The following is a 16,007-nucleotide window of genomic DNA, read 5'->3' as shown; positions in this document are numbered from 1 at the left end:
GCTGAACCAGCTAAGGAGCTTTTGCTGCTGGTTTGGTTCCAAGTGCCTCTTCTGTGTGGAAACTCTGCATGATCATGGGCTGGGAGAGGTGAGGAATTCCTTCCACCCCCAGAGAGCAGAGTGTGAAACACCCCTGCTCCTCACAGTGACCTGCTCCTTGGGAGCTGCCCCCAACTCTTCTATTTAAAATAATTTATTGAACAGTTTATTTGTGAGACTGGAGACGAGCACAGGAACTCTGTCCTTTCAGGGGCCAGGGCAGGTTTGAGGCTGTGAGTGCCTCCTCTCCACATGACTTCAATAAACTGTAACAATTACCAAACCTTTGCTAATAAATGCCGCAGAAATGGGGCGGAATCGGCAATAAATCGGGGATTCGGGGCAATAAATCGGGGATTCGGGGCAATAAATCGGGGTTTTGGGGCAGTAATTCGGGGGTTTGGGGCAATGCCCTCTTCCCGCCGCCAGAGGGCGCGGCAGCACCGGGCTCTCGGCCGTGGCCCCGCCCCCTGCCGCGCGCAGCAATGGCCGCCGTCCCCTCGCGCTCCTTTGTCCGCGCCGCCGCTCCGTAGCCCTGACACGTTTCCATGGAGGAGCTGCGCGCGTGGCGCGGGAGGGCGGGGCCAAGGCCCGGCCTTAAAGGGGCCGCGCCCCTGCGCGGGGCTGAGCGGGAGCGGCGGCAGCGGCGGGTGAGAGACCGGGGGAACCGGGGGGGAACGGGCAGGGGCACGGCTGTGCTGCCCGACCCTGCTCCCTTTGGTAGGGACAGCCAAAACCCCGGGGGCTTGCGGTATCCCTGGGCCTCTGGAACACTTCCTGTCCCTGGGGTCCATTCTGCCCCTCTGCCCCCGGGACCGCTCCGGTCCCTCCCGGCCCTGTCCCCGCTCCCCTGCTGAAATCCGCCTTATTTTGCCTTCCCCGCCCTCTCCCACCTGTCCCAGGTGCTGTTTCCCCCCAGCCCCGGGATGGGGAGCTCAGGATGGGAAGAAATTTCCCGGTTCGGGTCCTTCCCCGGCTCCTGCCCCTCCCCGGGGCCGGAGCCGCCGGGTCCCGCAGGGATCGCTGCGCTTTGCGGTGTCCCAAAGTCCTCCTTCCTGGAGGAGGCGAGGCCAGCACTGGGAAGGGAGGCTGGGGGAAAACCAGGGAATGGCTGAAGGGCAGAGGCGATCCTCCTGCGGAGACCACCCCAATTAACTAATCAGTTAATTAATCAGTTAATTAAGTGAGAACTCCTGCCCTGAGGCGTATGGATGGAGTCAGCACCTCGGCTGGGTTTAACAGGAAGAAGCAGGGCTTGTGTCCGGGATGTGCCAGCTCCGTGTCCGGGAGGTGTGACCGGGCTGGCCGGGAGTGCCCGGCCCTGGGGCCGAACCTGGCGGCCGTGCTGACGTGACAGTGGCCGGGCTGTGCCCACCCCGCCGCTGAAGGGTTTGGGGCTTTTCCCCCCTCAGGGAACCATGGCAGAGAAGATCCTGGTGACCGGCGGCGCCGGCTACATCGGCAGCCACTGCGTGCTGGAGCTGCTGCAGGCGGGCTACGTCCCCGTGGTCATCGACAACTTCCACAACGCCATCCGAGGTACGGCGAGCCCCGTCCCGGGCCGGGCTGTGCCCGACTCCAGCAATCCCTGACTCCCCTCCATCCTCCAGGCTCCGAGGAGCTCCCCGAGAGCCTCCGGCGGGTGCAGGAGATCGCGCACCAGCCCGTGCTCTTCCAGGAGCTCGACATCACGGACGAGGCTGCGCTCCAGGAGCTCTTCAGGAAGGTGAGAGCAGGAGCTGCAGTGCCCTGGGTGGCTCCCGGGGGCCCTGGCAGGACTGGGAGTCACGGGACCAGGGAGAAAACGCAAAGCCGCACTGCTGTGGGCCTTAGAGCCCCCCGGGGCTGGCTGACCGGAGCTCCTGGGGGAATTCTGGCTGGCTCCTGCTGCCGTGGCACTGATGCCCAGCCCGCTCCCCCCTGCAGCACCGTTTCTCAGCTGTGATGCACTTTGCGGGGCTGAAGGCCGTGGGGGAGTCAGTGCAGAAGCCTCTGGAATATTACAGAGTGAACCTCACCGGGACCATCCGGCTGCTGGAGGTGAGAGGAGCCAGCAGTGACCCTGTGCTGTTCCCTCTGCTGTCCTGGGCCCCGGCAGCGCCTGTGGAGGGCTCACACAGGGCCCAGAGCTGGATCAGTGCTGGCCATTGCCCCCTCCCAGACCATGAAGGCCCACGGCGTGAGGAACATCGTGTTCAGCAGCTCTGCCACCGTCTATGGGGACCCCAAGTACCTCCCCCTGGATGAGAAGCACCCGGTCGGGGGCTGCACCAACCCCTACGGCAAATCCAAGTTCTTCATCGAGGAGATGATCCGGGATCTCTGCAAAGCAGAGAGGGTGAGGAGCCGCCCCCGGGGCTGCAGCCCAGGTGTGTCCCCACGGGGGTGACCAGGCAGCCCCGTCCGTGTGTCCCCAGGACTGGAACGCCGTCCTCCTGCGCTACTTCAACCCCATCGGCGCCCACGAGTCGGGGATGATCGGAGAGGATCCTCAGGGCATCCCCAACAACCTCATGCCCTACGTGGCTCAGGTACGGTTCCCACAGCCCCTGGGGGTGCGCAGGGAGGGGACACAGGATGATGGGGCTCCCATGGGACTGTCCCTCTGTGCAGGTGGCAGTGGGACGCCGGGAATTCCTGAGCGTCTTTGGGAACGACTACAAGACAGATGATGGAACGGGTGCGTCATGGGATGGGTGGAATTTGGGATTCCCTGGCTGCACCCCAGGCCCTGCCCTCACCCTGTGTGTCCCCCCAGGAGTCAGGGATTACATCCACGTCGTGGATCTGGCCAAGGGCCACATCGCTGCTCTGAAGAAGCTCAAGGAGAACTGTGGCTGCAAGGTACCAACCTGGGGGTGCTGCCAGCCCTGGGGGGTGTGGGGGTCCCACCGGAGGCTGAAGGGGGGCCTGGCCCTTCTCCCCTTGATCCCTGTCCTTCATCCTCCTCCCAGATCTACAACCTGGGCACAGGCACCGGCTACTCCGTGCTGCAGATGGTCCGGGCCATGGAGAAAGCCTCAGGCAGGGAGGTAAGGGCAGAGCTGCAGGGTCACAGGCAGCTGCTCCCACAGACCCCTGATCCCCCCGAGCAGCCCTGTCACCATTCCCTCAGCCCTTCTGGGACCCCTGAGCCCGGGGTGCTGCTGTCCCTGCAGATCAAATACCAGATCACGGCCCGGCGGGAGGGAGACGTGGCCTCCTGCTATGCTGACCCCGCGCTGGCCGAGCAGGAGCTGGGCTGGAAAGCTGCCTTTGGCCTGGACAAGATGTGTAAGGGCATCCCCTCCCTGGCACAGCGGGCACTGCCAGCCCCCTGCCCTCCCTCACCTCCCTTCTCCCCGTTCCAGGTGAGGACCTGTGGCGGTGGCAGCTGCAGAACCCCACGGGCTTCAGCAAGAACTGAGCTGTGGCCAGCTCTGAGGCTGCTCTGGGCCAGCCCTGCCTCCTTCCCCAAGGGCTGTCACCATCCTGGAGAGCAGTTCCAGCTCCCCCTCCTGCCTCTGGCACGGGGCAGGAAGGTTTGGAGCATCCTCAGCCTCCCCACTCCTCATCCTCATCCCTCAGGTCTTTGCATCTCACAGAGCAGAACCACAACGAACCAGAACAGAGCCAGGGCGTGGTGTGGCACTCCAGGCGTGGAAGCCCTGGTGGCAATGCCCAGCCAGCCCGGGCTGGGAGCAGGTGCTCCTCCCTGTGCCCTGGGCATCCAGCACTGGCACATCTCAGTCCTGCTGAGCCCAAAGTGCAGCAGAGCCCCTGTTCCCTCCTGCCCCACAGGGCTCGGGGAGAGCCCAAGGCACCTCTGCCCTGCCCGGGCACAGAGAGGGCACCAGGAGCTCCCACAGGGACCAGTCACATTCCAAGGCCACCAGAGCTCATTTCCCCAGCCCAGGGCTTCCTCCAACCCCCCTTTTCCCTGCCCCCAGCATGGTTTTGGGGACCAAATCTCATCTCCCACCTCTCCTGCTGAGCCCGAGAAGCCCCTGCCCAGGGCTGTGCCAGCCTGGCCTGGCTGCCCACAGCCCCCTCGGTGCCTCCTGTGGCAGCCACTCCCCAAATCCTATTGCCAAAGGCTGCCCAGGAGCCAGCTCTGCCCCCCTGTCCCACACTGCTCCTATTTATTCCTGGCAGCTCCCAGGGCTCCACTGGGCAGGGATGACGCAGTCAGCTCCGTGTGCTGGCTGCTGGATGAATAACTTATGCTCCTAAATTATGAATTGAGCTTTTGATTTGTTTTTAAAATAAACTTTCCTACTTTCTAAGTGGCAGCTTTGTTCTGCTTTCCCCTCAGCCAGAGCTGCTGCCCCTAAAAATGGCACCCTGGGGCCTCATGCCAACCCCACTCCCTCCCCAAATCTCTCATCCTGCCTGGCCAGGGATGACGCCAGCTCAGCTCCAGGATAGGTTGAGGATTTATTTCACCTTGATTTTCTGTGAACGCACACACACACACAAAAAACCCCCCCAAACATGTACAAGGAAGACAAGAGAGAGAAGAAAAACAAACCAAAACAAAACCCCCAAAAAAACCAAAAGAAAAAAACCCAAAGCTGTATTGAGGAATGGAGAGAGGCCGTTCTCCCCCCCGGGTTCCCGGCACTGCTCGGGCAGGGAGTGAGCAGGAATGCTCTGCAGAGGGGCCCACGGGGCCCCCAGGGATGGTCCCAGGCCCCCCCCGTCACACACGGTTCCAGTTCACAGTCAAACAGGTCAGTCTGTCCATCACCAGCCCTTGGTACCCCCAGGGAGCTGCAGTCCCACCCCTGCCAGCTCCTGGTGACCCCAAGGAGCTGCCATCCCACCCCAGCCACCCTCTCATGCCCCCCAGCTGGGGCACAGCAGCATTAAAACAGCATAGAAGAGCCAGCAGGGCAGAGCCCAGGGCTGCCCCCGGTGCCAGCAGCAGCTCTGCTGCTTTCAGACTTCCTAAAAGGGGCGAAAACTGAAACCCCAAGCCAAGGGTGGGCCCCACACTCCACTCTCCAGAGGGCAGTTATTGCTTTGTGCAGCCCGGGCAGGAAGGGCAGGGCTGGAGCAGAACTGCTGGGGCTGAGCCCCCCAGGGGCACCGGGCAGGGCGAGCAGGGCCAGCCCTGGGGCCAGGGGAATGTGGGGGTGTTTGTTTTAAAAGCCAAGATCCAGCCCCAGGTGGGAGCTCAGCCCGGGGGAAGAGGGGCTGAGGGCAGAGCTGCTCCACAGCCACTGCCCTGGGCCCTGTGGGAGGGGAGGGTCAGCCAGGAGCCCCCCCAGCGGAGACATTCGGGGTCCCAGCACGATGCCAGCACTCGGGAGGGGACACAGGTGAGGGACATTGGTGATTGTACATGGGGGGGCAGGAGCCCCCAGTCCCGGGGAGCAGGGAGACCCCCGGGAGCAGAGGATGGGGCACAGCAGCACCCGGGGCTCAGATGCTGGTGAGATGATGGCTGGGAGCAAAGCTGCTCCTTCCTTCCAGCTGCACCAGGTGCCAAACCCGGGGTCCAGGGACCCCAGCTCACCTCCCCCTCCCCGAGCCAGCCCAAGTCCAAAGGGAAGGACGAGTAGCAGCAAGAGAAGACATTAAAGACGGGGCCGGTGGCTCCGTGAGTGTAAACGAAGCTTGGGGGCTCCGAGGGTGCAGAGCTGGGCTGGGGAGGGGGAGATGCCTCTGAAGATGGAGATTGTAAAAGCAACAAGAGGAGGAGGAGCAGGAGGAAGGAGGTGATTATCTCAGGAGGGCAGAGCTGCCCCAGGCCGATGGCTGAGGGGAGTGTGCGTGTGTGACAGGCGGGGCCGTGCGGGAGGTGCGGGAGCTGCACTGACCCTCCCTGCCGGCCCCGGGCAGCCTTTGGCGGTGCCAGCCCAGGGCAGAGCCCGCCCCGGGGCCTGGAGGCGTCCGCAGGGGAGTCCCGGGTTCCTGAGCTCTGACTGAAAACCCGCGAGTCGCCTGAGCGGAGGCCGAGAGCGGCCACCGAGGGCAGAGCTCCGAGCCCCAGGGGCGCCCCAGCCTCGCCCCGCTCCTCCCACCGCGGCCGGGCACGTCCCGCCCCTAATACTGGTACAAAAACCCCAAACCCAACAGGAAAACCTCACCCGCGCCGTGCCAGCCCCGCGGGAGGCCGAGGGGACGGTGACCCTCCCTCGGGAACCGCTCGGAGCCAGAGCAGGAGAGAAAAGGCCACTCCCAGACTCGCCTTAGGCAGCTCCGGGAGAGCCGGGACCCCCGGCCGGAGGGGACGCGGTGCGAGGACGCGGGCACGGGTGGGTGTGGCGGGATGGGGGGGCCATGGCTTCCGTTCGCAGCGGGCGGGTCACAGGGACAGACGGGCGGCGGTGACCTCGGGCACCCTCCCCTGCGACAGTCCCGAGGGGCCCCGCTCAGATCCGGGGCAGCAGCTTCTCGATGAATTCCTTCACGGCCATCATCTCCTGCAGGGAGGGCACAGCCCGTCCGTCACTCCAGGGCTCCCCAAAGGCCGGGCTGTGCCCCGGGAATGGGGAACGAGGGCTCTGCAGCCCTCCCGGAGAAAGTCAGGAACAAATACATCTCGTGTGTTCCCCACCCTGCCTGACCTACAGAGCTGGGGCTGGTCCTAAAGATCCCAAAGGGAAGGGACCCACAAGGACCATCCAGCCCAACCCTGCACAGACACCCCAAAAACCCCACCCTGGGCATCCCTGGAGCGGTGTCCAAACCCTCCTGGAGCTCTGGCAGCCTCGAGGCTGTGCCCATTCCCCGGGAAGCCTGGGGGAAGAACTGAAATCCATCCCAACCTTCCCCTGCGACAGCTCCAGGCCATTCCCACGAGTCCCATCACTGATCACCACCCAGGAGGTGCCACCCTCTCCCTCCACCCCCAGACTGACCTGAGGACAGGAACTGTGCATCACACCAGGGTAGGTTTTGAACTGCACCTTGGTGGGGGTGACGACAGACTTGAGCTTCTCGGCAGTGAGGGCCCCAAAACGCACGGGGATCATGGGATCCATCTCCCCGTGGCACTGCAGGATGGCAATGTCCTTGTTCACGCCGTTGTTCGCCGCCTGCCACCAGGAGGGGACACTCAGGAACGCCCAGGTGAGGGGACACCAACGGGGACAGGTGTTTTGTGTCCCCAACACGTGGCCCAGCAGCTCTGCTCCTCGTGAGGGAGGGCTGCAGCGGGAGAACCCCCGTGCTGAGGGTGGTACCTGTGGGAAGGCTTTGTGCAGAGGGAGCCAGCAGCTCAGAGCCACGATCCCAGCCAGCTGGTGCTGGCAGGTGAGAGCCGTGTACAGCGACAAGGCACCGCCCTGCAGGGGGGAAATGTGCAATCAGAGCCATGGGGGATGCAGGGACACCCTCACACACCCACCTGATGCCTTAAGTTTTAGCTTTGGTGTTTTTCAGATTCTGTACTGCCTAGGTGTGTAACTCTGAACTTATTAAGTGTTAGTAAGTTCTCTTCACAGTTCAGTGAGACAAAACCATCGTTTCCCAGCTGGAGAATCAAGGACAACCCTTACAGCTTCAGGCCCAAAAAAGCACAAACAATGGGGAACTGAAGAGAGCAAATCAGGAGGGTGGGACTTCACAACCTGAAGCTGTAATTGGACAATTAACTTATAAACTTACTTAACCTATAAAACTGTGAAAACTCATGACTGGGATCCATCTTGGATCCATCCACAGCCGGGCTCTTGTACTGCCTAAGGTGAGTCCTTTAAAGGCTTTTAATAAATCCCTGCTTTATTCCTTTAATTCTGTCCAGCCTCTGTTCCAGGTCAGCCTCTCACAGGCATCAACCCAGCCCCTGTGACAGGTGGAGCAGGAATTGGGGTCCTGATGCTCACCTGTGAGAAGCCCCCCAGGATGATGCGGTTGGGGGGGATCCCATTCTTCATCTCGTGCTCAATGATTGCTTTAACTGGAAGGAGATGGGAGAAATGGGTCAGTGGAAGGGGAGGGGGGGTTGAAAACATCACCCAGCACCTCAGGATGCACATCAGGTGCCAGAGATCCCAGGGAAATGGTTTTCTGGGATCACAGGGAAGCAGAAACTAAGGAGAGGTGGATGAAAGACACCTGTTCCAGTCACAGTGAGGGAGAGACACCCACTTCCCCCTCTACAGAGCTCCTTACTGTTTTCTGCTGCTTTCTTGATCCCAGCTTCATCCTCAGGTGCATCTGGAGTCAATCCCATCAGGTCAAACCTGGGGGAAGCAGCAGGGTCAGCCCAAACCTCTCCCAGCACCTCACGTGTCCCCACCCAGAGCTGGGTGTGCTCTGCCCTTCCCTGGCCCCCTCAGGGCAGTGAATTTTGTCTTCCCACCCCTCTCACTCCCCAAAAGGATCCCACAAAGCACTGACCAGGAGGGCATGACCATCTTCATGTTGAGGGTCACGGGGATCCGGGGCCTGTGGAGGAACATTTTGGGTGGTTTAGCTCAAGTCTGAGGGGAGCAGCAAGACTGAGACACCTCTCCCCTTCCTGCTGAGCCCCCTCCTGCCTGACCAGGGCATGCACAGGCAGCTCCAGTGTTTTTGCCTTTCCCTGCAGCCACCAGGGATAAACAAGTCAGGAGGGGAAGGAAAAGAGCCTCTGGTGCTGCTCACCTCTGTGGGAACAGCTCTGCCTGCAGAGCCAGCCTGGCTGGGCAGCCCTGCTGGGCTCAAGCCACCACCCTCCTCCCCCAGGAGCCTTGGCAGCCTCGGGACCCCCAAGAAGCCCCCCAGGAGCCCCCCCAGGGCAGCACTTACGCGTGAGGGCAGATGTACTTCACGTAGGGGAGGCGGATGGAGGAGAGAGCATCGGCCCAGCTGTGCCTGGGGTGGGGCAGGAGGGGAGATGAATCCAAGGCTTGTCCAAGCCATTTTCCCAAGGCTGCTGCTCCCCAACCCCTCCCCTGAGCTTATTTTACCCATCCTAGCAGCCCGAACCCCCCATGAACCACCCCAAGCACTGAGGGGAACACACAAAGCCCAGAAGCTGCAGGCAGGGAGGAGGGAATCTCCCAGACAGGGATGTGGGAATCTCCTGGAGAAGATTTTTGTCACCACCTCTGAGATGCCCTCGTGAAGGCCCAGCCCAGCCCTGCCAAGGCCTGGAAAAGCTGCAGTGCTTATCAGCAATCCCTGAAGGCAGCACAAAATCCACCCGCGGGGGGTGGGGGCCTGCCAGGCTGCCAGAGATCATAAATATTCAAGAGCAGACAGCTGCCAGCAGCAATTCCCTGCCACTCCCTGTGAGGCTGGTGCAGGAATGGCTGCAGACCCCAGCCCAAAGCCCCACACAAATCCCAGAGATGCCCCCAGGGAAAGCAGCAGCAAAAGGCCGGGATCTGAATTTGGCAAACCACACACCCCAGTCGGAGCCAGTTCCAGGGACACTCACCCCGTGTCTCCAAGGCCGTGTAGGAAAATGACCTGTTAAACAGAGAAGGAAGGGAATTAGCTGGTGTGAGAGTCTGCAGGGGAGGGGGCAGGGCTGGGCTGGAAGGGAGGTGGCAAATGGACACTTAGTCACCAACCCGAAGAGGCTCAAATTAGCTGGAGCAGGGTGGATGGGTGGGTCAGGGATGTGGTGTCATCCTGCCACAGAGCTGCCACGGGCAGGTCCCAACTCCTCTGCACAGCAGAGGGACAAGGAGCGACAGATCATCCCACCAGGAATGGCACCAGAACAGAGGCACAGCCTGAACCCCAGAATGGGCTGGAAGGGACTTTAAAACTCATCCAGTGCCACCCCTGCCATGGCAGAAACACCTTCCACTGTCCCAGGCTGCTCCAAGCATCGTCCAGCCTGGCCTTGGACACTTCCAGGGACCCAGAGGCAGCCACAGCTGCTCATCCCCCTCACAGGGAGGAATTCCTTCCCTATATCACCAAGGACTCACAAATCCACCTCCACAGGCTTTTTCCTCCAGCTCCAGCAACCTCTAAGCCTTGGGAGCAGAGGGAAGGCACCCTGCACACCCCAGGGAAGGCCTGGGGGGGGTGATTCCTTTGGGAGATCTGCTTTAAAAAGCTTAAACAGCCCAGTCAAGCTCAACTCCCACTGCCTTGACAAGCTGAGCTCTCACATTGGAGCAAATAGCCCAGCCCAAGGACAGCCACAGAGCCCTTGCTGGCCCTGCCTCCCCCATGCTGGAGGTCATGGAAGCAGCTCCCTGGTTTTCCAGGGGGAGCAGCAGGGGAGGGAGGGAAGGAGGGAGGGAAGGTGCAGTCCTTACCGCGGCAGTCTCCCGCTCTGCCCCTGACACGGTGACAGCGTCGGCGAGGAGGGGGACAGACATGTTGTTACCACACATACACCGAGAGGGATCGACACTGGCACCTGCAGGACACACAGGTGAGTGAGGAAAACAAACCTCCCACCCCCCCTCCAGCAGCTGCTTCATCCAGAGCAAGTGGAAAATTAAAGAGCAGGCGAAGGCTTTGATGGTGAAGCCCTTGGGACACCCCACACTGTGGCGTGGCAGTGCTGCAGAGTCCAGCAGCAGCCAGTGCTCCTCGCGTGGCAGAGCGTGGGGTGCTGGAAGGGTTAAAATTAGCCTGGAAATTACAGCTCAGAGCCGAAGTTATTCCTGTGGCTGCACTGGCGTGGGCAGAGGGTGGCTGGGCAGTGCAGCCTCAGCATCCCTTCATTCCTGCACCCCTGCACCCCCCGATTCCTTCCCGGAGCCGAGCAGGAGCCTGACCCACATCTGCTCTGACCAGGAAGCAGGAAACCCTCAGCACGCAACAGCACAGGCTCTGCTGCACCAATAAAGGTCCAGCCCTGTTTTATGGGGCTGGTTAGGATGAACCAGAGCACTGGGAGCTGCTCTAAGCCCCCCCAGTGATGGATGACATTCCCCAGGACAGCAGGCAGAGTCACTGCCGCTGTCCCGTCACCTCCCAGATCCTACAGAGCTGACAGCACCAACGGTGCCTTCAGCCAGGACAGTCCACGGTGTTTATTCCCACTGCATCACAAATCACAGCTCCAGCTCCCCACAGGACTGCCCTGACCCCACTGAGCCACCAGCACTAATTAGATCAGAGCTTGTTTAGGGCACTGCCATTATCCCCCAGGAACGGGATCAGCTTCTGGAGCAGGATCAGGGAATATCCCGAGCTGGAAGGGATGAAGGATCATCCAGTCCCACCCCCAGCTCTGCCCAAAGACTCCAACAATCTCACCCTGGACATCCCTGGCAGTGGTAGCCAAACCCTCCTGGAGCTCTGGCAGCCTCGGGGCTGTGCCCAGCACCCTCTGGGGAAAGAACCTTTCCCTGATATCCACCCTAAACCCCCCTGGCACAGCTCCAGCCACTCCCCAAGCCCTTTCTCTGTCACAGAGATCAGAGCTGCCCCTCGGGAGGCCTTCCCTCATCCTCCACGTTCTGCTCCATCCCCAGCAGGTCGGGGTGACACAGGATCACCCCAAACCCTCCCAAGAGCCCGGACCGCCAGCCTTACCCACGAGAAACAGCCCGGTCTGTGTCCCAGCCCGGCCAAGACCTGCCCGACTCGTTCCACCGACTGCTCGTCAGCGGCTTCCCCACTCAAATAAAAACACCGGCAACAAGCAGCTGCCCGGATCTGACACAGACACACGGCCCACGTGCTCGTGTGTACTCCAGGGGCAAAACAACCGGCCAGGAGAGCCGGCATCTGCCAAAAACCCTGGCAGGGAGAGAGAGACAGAGCCAGGAATAACAACATCGTGCCCTGGCAGGTGATGGGATGCTCTCTTTGTTGGGGAGGCTCCAGGGAAAGCAGGGCTTGGGATGGTCAGAGCTGCCCCGAAACCCCAAACTCTGGGATGTTCCTGCCCCGCTCCTGGAGGGAACACAACGGGAATTCCGAGCAAAGGGGGATTAAACCCCTCAGGTGTGTCTGTGTGGGTGTCAAGGCACAAACACAGCACCACGAGGTGAATCTGGGTCCGATTTGGAGCTGTCGCACCCCAAGCCGACCCCATCAGTGACACCAAGCCGGGGGAAAACGTTCATCAGTCGTTAATTAGCATTCGTTACCGTGCCTCAGCCTCTCCCACAGGCCCGCAGCCCCACAGGGAGCGGAATCCAGCGGGGGGCTGGACAAATCCCGCCTGGAAGCGGATGGAGGCGGGACCCCCAGGGCCTGCAGAGCCGGTTTTCCGCCAAAACCGGGGCTTTGGGGGGGTCCCTGCAGGCTGCGAGTCCGGAGGGCTCGCAGGGACCCCTGCGGGCGGGAAGAGGCGGCCCCGTTACCGCACCGGGACCCTCCGAGCCAGACCCGCGGCCCCCCGGCCCCTCTCCCCGTTAAACTCCGGGAAGGGCCTCGCCACCGCCCCCCCCCCAATCCCCGGGGCCCTCACGGAACTGCCCCCGCCTCCCCCTCCCGCCCGCAGCAGTGGTACGTCCCCCCCGCCGCGCCGCTGCCCGGTTGCGCCCCCCCCGCCGCGGCCCGGTGGTACGTGCCGCCCCCCCCGCCCGCACCTCTCCCGCGGCCCGGCGCGCGCGCTCCTCGCGGCTCCCCCCGACGCGCTCCCACAGGAACTTCCGGCAGCGCGACGGAAGTGACGCAGCGCGGCGCCAAGAGCGGCGGGGCGGCCATGGTGGAATCGGGCACCGGATCGCGCTCGGAACCCCCGACCACGACCAGGCCCCACCGGGGGTTATCGGCGACGCGCCCCAGCCCCGCCCTTCCCACAGCGCCCTGCCCTCGGTGGTTATGGGGACAGGAGCCGGCCTCCCCGCCTCAGCGCCGGTGCCACCCGCGGACACGGGAGGGCCGCGACTCAGGGACAGCGCACAGCTCTGCACCGCAGCGTGTTTATTATCAGTCACAGCCGGTATCGGCCCCGCACACGGCTCGGCGCTGCCCGCGTGCCTCCAGAGCGGCTCCGCCGCCTCTGCCGGGCCCCGCCGCCCGCGGGGCCGCCTCACACCGCGCCGCCGTGTCTGTCCCATAAACATGGAGGTGCTCCGTTGCCTCGGGAAGCCGTTCCTGCCCCAGGCAGGCTCGCGGCAGCCCCGTTAGGAGATGAAGTGAGTCTGAGGGGTGATTTGTTCCAACTTGTGGTCGGCCGGGTTCGCCGAGGCTTCGTAGTTGCAGATGGTGACTTCGTGGCGATGAGCCTGGGTGGAGATGGAACGTTTTAAATGCAGGGAAAGCAGGATTCCAGTCCTTTCCACACTGGTTTCTCTCTGCTCTCACTCACCTCTGTCCACTCCCCTTTCAGGCCTATGTAGAAAATCTTGGTTGTCTCTGCTCCGAAGTTCTTTGGGAAGTGCATGGAGAGATGGTAAACATTGGAGAAACGGGCAATTCTGAAATAAAACACACCCTGAGATTGCAGCTGCTGCTCCAGCACCTCCCCAGGCTCCCACATTGTGAGCAGCTCCCCCTGATCCGAGTCAGACTTGGCAGTAAGGGGGGTTTCCCTCACACCCGTGGATCAGCCATGAGCTGGGGACAGGACAGCAGGATGATTCTGCACCCCAAGAATTCCTGGAGTGCCAACCCAGGAGCCCCAGGCTCCGGGAAGGAGGTTCCAGAGGGCAGGACAGAGCTGGGGAGGCAAATCCTCCTGAGGGCAGCTTTGAATCACTGCTCTGTGCTGACACTTCCCAAAATCTGGAAGACTGGACAGAGCTGCTGTGGCAGGCAGGAGCAGCCCCCACACCCCAAGGCCTGTCTCATACTTGGTGGGATATTCCAGCTCTCCCAAGGGATCCCGGCTCAGGCTGAACGTCTGCTCTGGTTCCTTGGCTGTGTCATCAAAGGACATGTGAGGAATGTTCCTGAACCTGGCAGGACAAGAAGGAGTTATTAACAACAGGTCAGCTAATTGGATTCCATCCATTAACACTGCCCAGGTTGTTCTCCACAAAAAACAATGGATTTACTTTGTCTTCTCACAATGCCACCAGTTCTCCCCACAGCACCCAGCCCCTCTGAGGAAGGGGAAGCTGCTTTTACTCACAGCCTCATCTCTGCCGGGTGTGTCCCATCGTCCTCGCCCATCACAATGACTCCTTTCAACTTCACACTGCCCGTGAACCTGCCCAGACACACAGAGCCAGGTTTTCACCTCTGTCCTCTCCAAGTCAGCCCCAGTGCCTTGTTCCCAGGCGAGGAACAAGCCCTGCCAGCAGCCAGGACGGTGCCAGAGGCGCTCAGGAATGGAACTCACGGGATGTTGAAGAGCAGCTCCTCATCATCATCGCTTTCCACGAACTGGGAAGAGAGGAGAGCAGGTCAGGGCTGGCCCAGGGTGGGCAGGGGGTGGTGGGGGAGCACAGGGGACAGAGTGGGGAGTGTGGGGACAGCTGGAGGGATCACCCCAGTGGGGTTCAGGGAGCCTTGCAGTACCCCACTCACAGAATCCCAGAATATTTAGGATTGGAAGGGACTTTTGGAGATCATCCAGTCCAATCCCCTGTCCAGGAAGGGTCACCTGGAGCAGGTGACACAGGAACAGCTCCAGGTGGGTTTGGGATGTCCCCACAGAGGGAGACTCCAGCTGTTCCAGGGCTGTGCCACCCTCACAGAAAGAAGTTCTTCCTCATGTTGAGGTGAAACTCGTGTTTTAGTTGATGGCCTTACCCTTTATCCTATCACTGAGCAGAGGCACTATCCTCTGACACCCCTTGGTGATATTTTATGGGTTTATGGGATCCCCTCTCAGCCGTCCCTTCTCCAGACTGACCAGGCCCAGTTCCCCTCATGAGGGCGATGCTCCAGACCCCAAATCATCTTTGTGACCCCTGCTGGACCCCCTCCAGCATCTCCTTCTGTCCCGACAAGCCCAGGCCCGGACATCGCACTCCAGGGCCGAGTCGGAGGGGCAGGATCCCGTCACCCTCTCATCGACACCCCCCGATCCCACCGCCGCTCCCGGCCGCACCTGCGAGCGGTCCCCGCGCTCCTCCCAGGGCCGGAACACGGTGGCTCCGGAGCCCTCGCGGCGCTCGTTGAGGCACTGCAGGCGCTGCCGGTCGATGCGCAGGTAGAGCCCCCAGGCCGCGCCGCGCTCCGCCGCCTCCTCCCCGCAGCAGCGGCACCGGCCGGGCCCGTGCCCGTGCGCCATGGCCGTGCCGGTAGCGCCCAGCGCGCATGCGCGGGGACGAGACACTCCCCCGGTGGCACCGGAACCACGCCTACAATGCTCACATGACACGCCCATCCCCGTGACGTCACAGCAGTAATTAATTGGTCGCGCCCGTATTTCCATAGCCACGCCCACGCGGAGCAGTGATTGGTCCGTTTTCCCGTAGCCACGCCCCATGTGGGCGTGAGTTGGGGCTGCACGTGCTGAGCCCACGGACCGCCCGCTGCTCCCGGGGAGGAGCCCCGGTGGTCCCGGGAAGGGTCCCGGTGGTCCCGGCCCCACAGCCCGCCCTGACCCTACCCGTGGAATGGTGAAGCTGCTGCTTTCCCGCAAAGGTTCCGAGGGTGTTACCCGTGGGGATTGTTCCAAGCAGCACAGAAACGGGAGCAGCACCCCCGCCGGGATACCGGGGGGGAGAGCGGAGTGGGATACCGGAGCATCACCCTCCGACGTTTCCTAATGGTGTGTTTAACATTCGTTGTCAGTGTCAGGAAAGAACGAGCAGCCACGGTCCAGTGTTTGGCTTTTATTAAGACATGATTCTCCTCTTTTTCATATAACTTATCTAATTAAAATATTCATCTTAGTTACCACAAAAAAGGAACATAGAAAATTGTATATATACACAGTTTGGGACCAAAATACAAATACGAGTCCAAGTTACTCCCCCCCCCCCCCCCTTCTCCTCCCCTCCTCATCCTACAGGGATGGGTGGGAAGGGGGAAGAGGCAGCTCTGCTCCATCCTTCAGTGTGTGGTGGAGCACAGAACAACTGCACAAGTGTCACAGCCCGAGACCAGGAAGGAGCACTTTGATCCCAGACTTTGCGTAGTGTGTCCCCAGGGGAAATATCCCTGCTCTGCTCCCAGCTGAGGGCCGGCGCCTGCCTCTCCCCAGGCTGGATTTAGTGTCTGAGCAAAAG

General features: G+C 61.7%; 3 protein-coding genes across 3 annotated transcripts; 1 reads left to right on the top strand and 2 right to left on the bottom strand.

The window, feature by feature from the left end:
- The first annotated feature begins 620 nt into the window (after positions 1–620).
- GALE (UDP-galactose-4-epimerase) lies at positions 621–4,307 on the top strand. The gene is made up of 11 exons (XM_014885577.2): positions 621–689; positions 1,452–1,578; positions 1,650–1,765; positions 1,966–2,079; positions 2,201–2,377; positions 2,457–2,570; positions 2,653–2,719; positions 2,798–2,883; positions 2,994–3,071; positions 3,198–3,312; positions 3,390–4,307. The coding sequence occupies exons 2-11, from the start codon at positions 1,458–1,460 to the stop codon at positions 3,443–3,445; spliced, it is 1,044 nt and encodes a 347-aa protein (XP_014741063.2). The 5' UTR covers positions 621–689; positions 1,452–1,457; the 3' UTR covers positions 3,446–4,307.
- Positions 4,308–6,257: 1,950 nt separating this feature from the next.
- Positions 6,258–12,569, bottom strand: LYPLA2 (lysophospholipase 2). Its single transcript, XM_014885590.2, has 10 exons — positions 12,468–12,569; positions 10,233–10,336; positions 9,395–9,426; positions 8,761–8,826; positions 8,371–8,418; positions 8,143–8,213; positions 7,854–7,927; positions 7,212–7,313; positions 6,888–7,064; positions 6,258–6,449 (listed from the first exon to the last, which is right to left on the bottom strand). Exons 2-10 carry the CDS (start codon positions 10,308–10,310, stop codon positions 6,399–6,401), a joined length of 699 nt encoding a protein of 232 aa, XP_014741076.2. The 5' UTR covers positions 10,311–10,336; positions 12,468–12,569; the 3' UTR covers positions 6,258–6,398.
- Positions 12,570–12,787: 218 nt separating this feature from the next.
- PITHD1 (PITH domain containing 1) lies at positions 12,788–15,107 on the bottom strand. Its single transcript, XM_014885593.2, has 6 exons — positions 14,882–15,107; positions 14,168–14,211; positions 13,958–14,035; positions 13,677–13,781; positions 13,193–13,301; positions 12,788–13,109 (listed from the first exon to the last, which is right to left on the bottom strand). The coding sequence occupies exons 1-6, from the start codon at positions 15,062–15,064 to the stop codon at positions 13,008–13,010; spliced, it is 621 nt and encodes a 206-aa protein (XP_014741079.1). The 5' UTR covers positions 15,065–15,107; the 3' UTR covers positions 12,788–13,007.
- Positions 15,108–16,007: the final 900 nt, after the last annotated feature.

Source organism: Sturnus vulgaris, chromosome 24 (genome assembly GCF_052056855.1).
Source record: "Sturnus vulgaris isolate bStuVul1 chromosome 24, bStuVul1.hap1, whole genome shotgun sequence".
Lineage (NCBI taxonomy): Eukaryota > Metazoa > Chordata > Aves > Passeriformes > Sturnidae > Sturnus > Sturnus vulgaris.
Note: the sequence above shows the minus strand (reverse complement) of the source record. Positions and strands in the feature narration are given on the sequence as shown.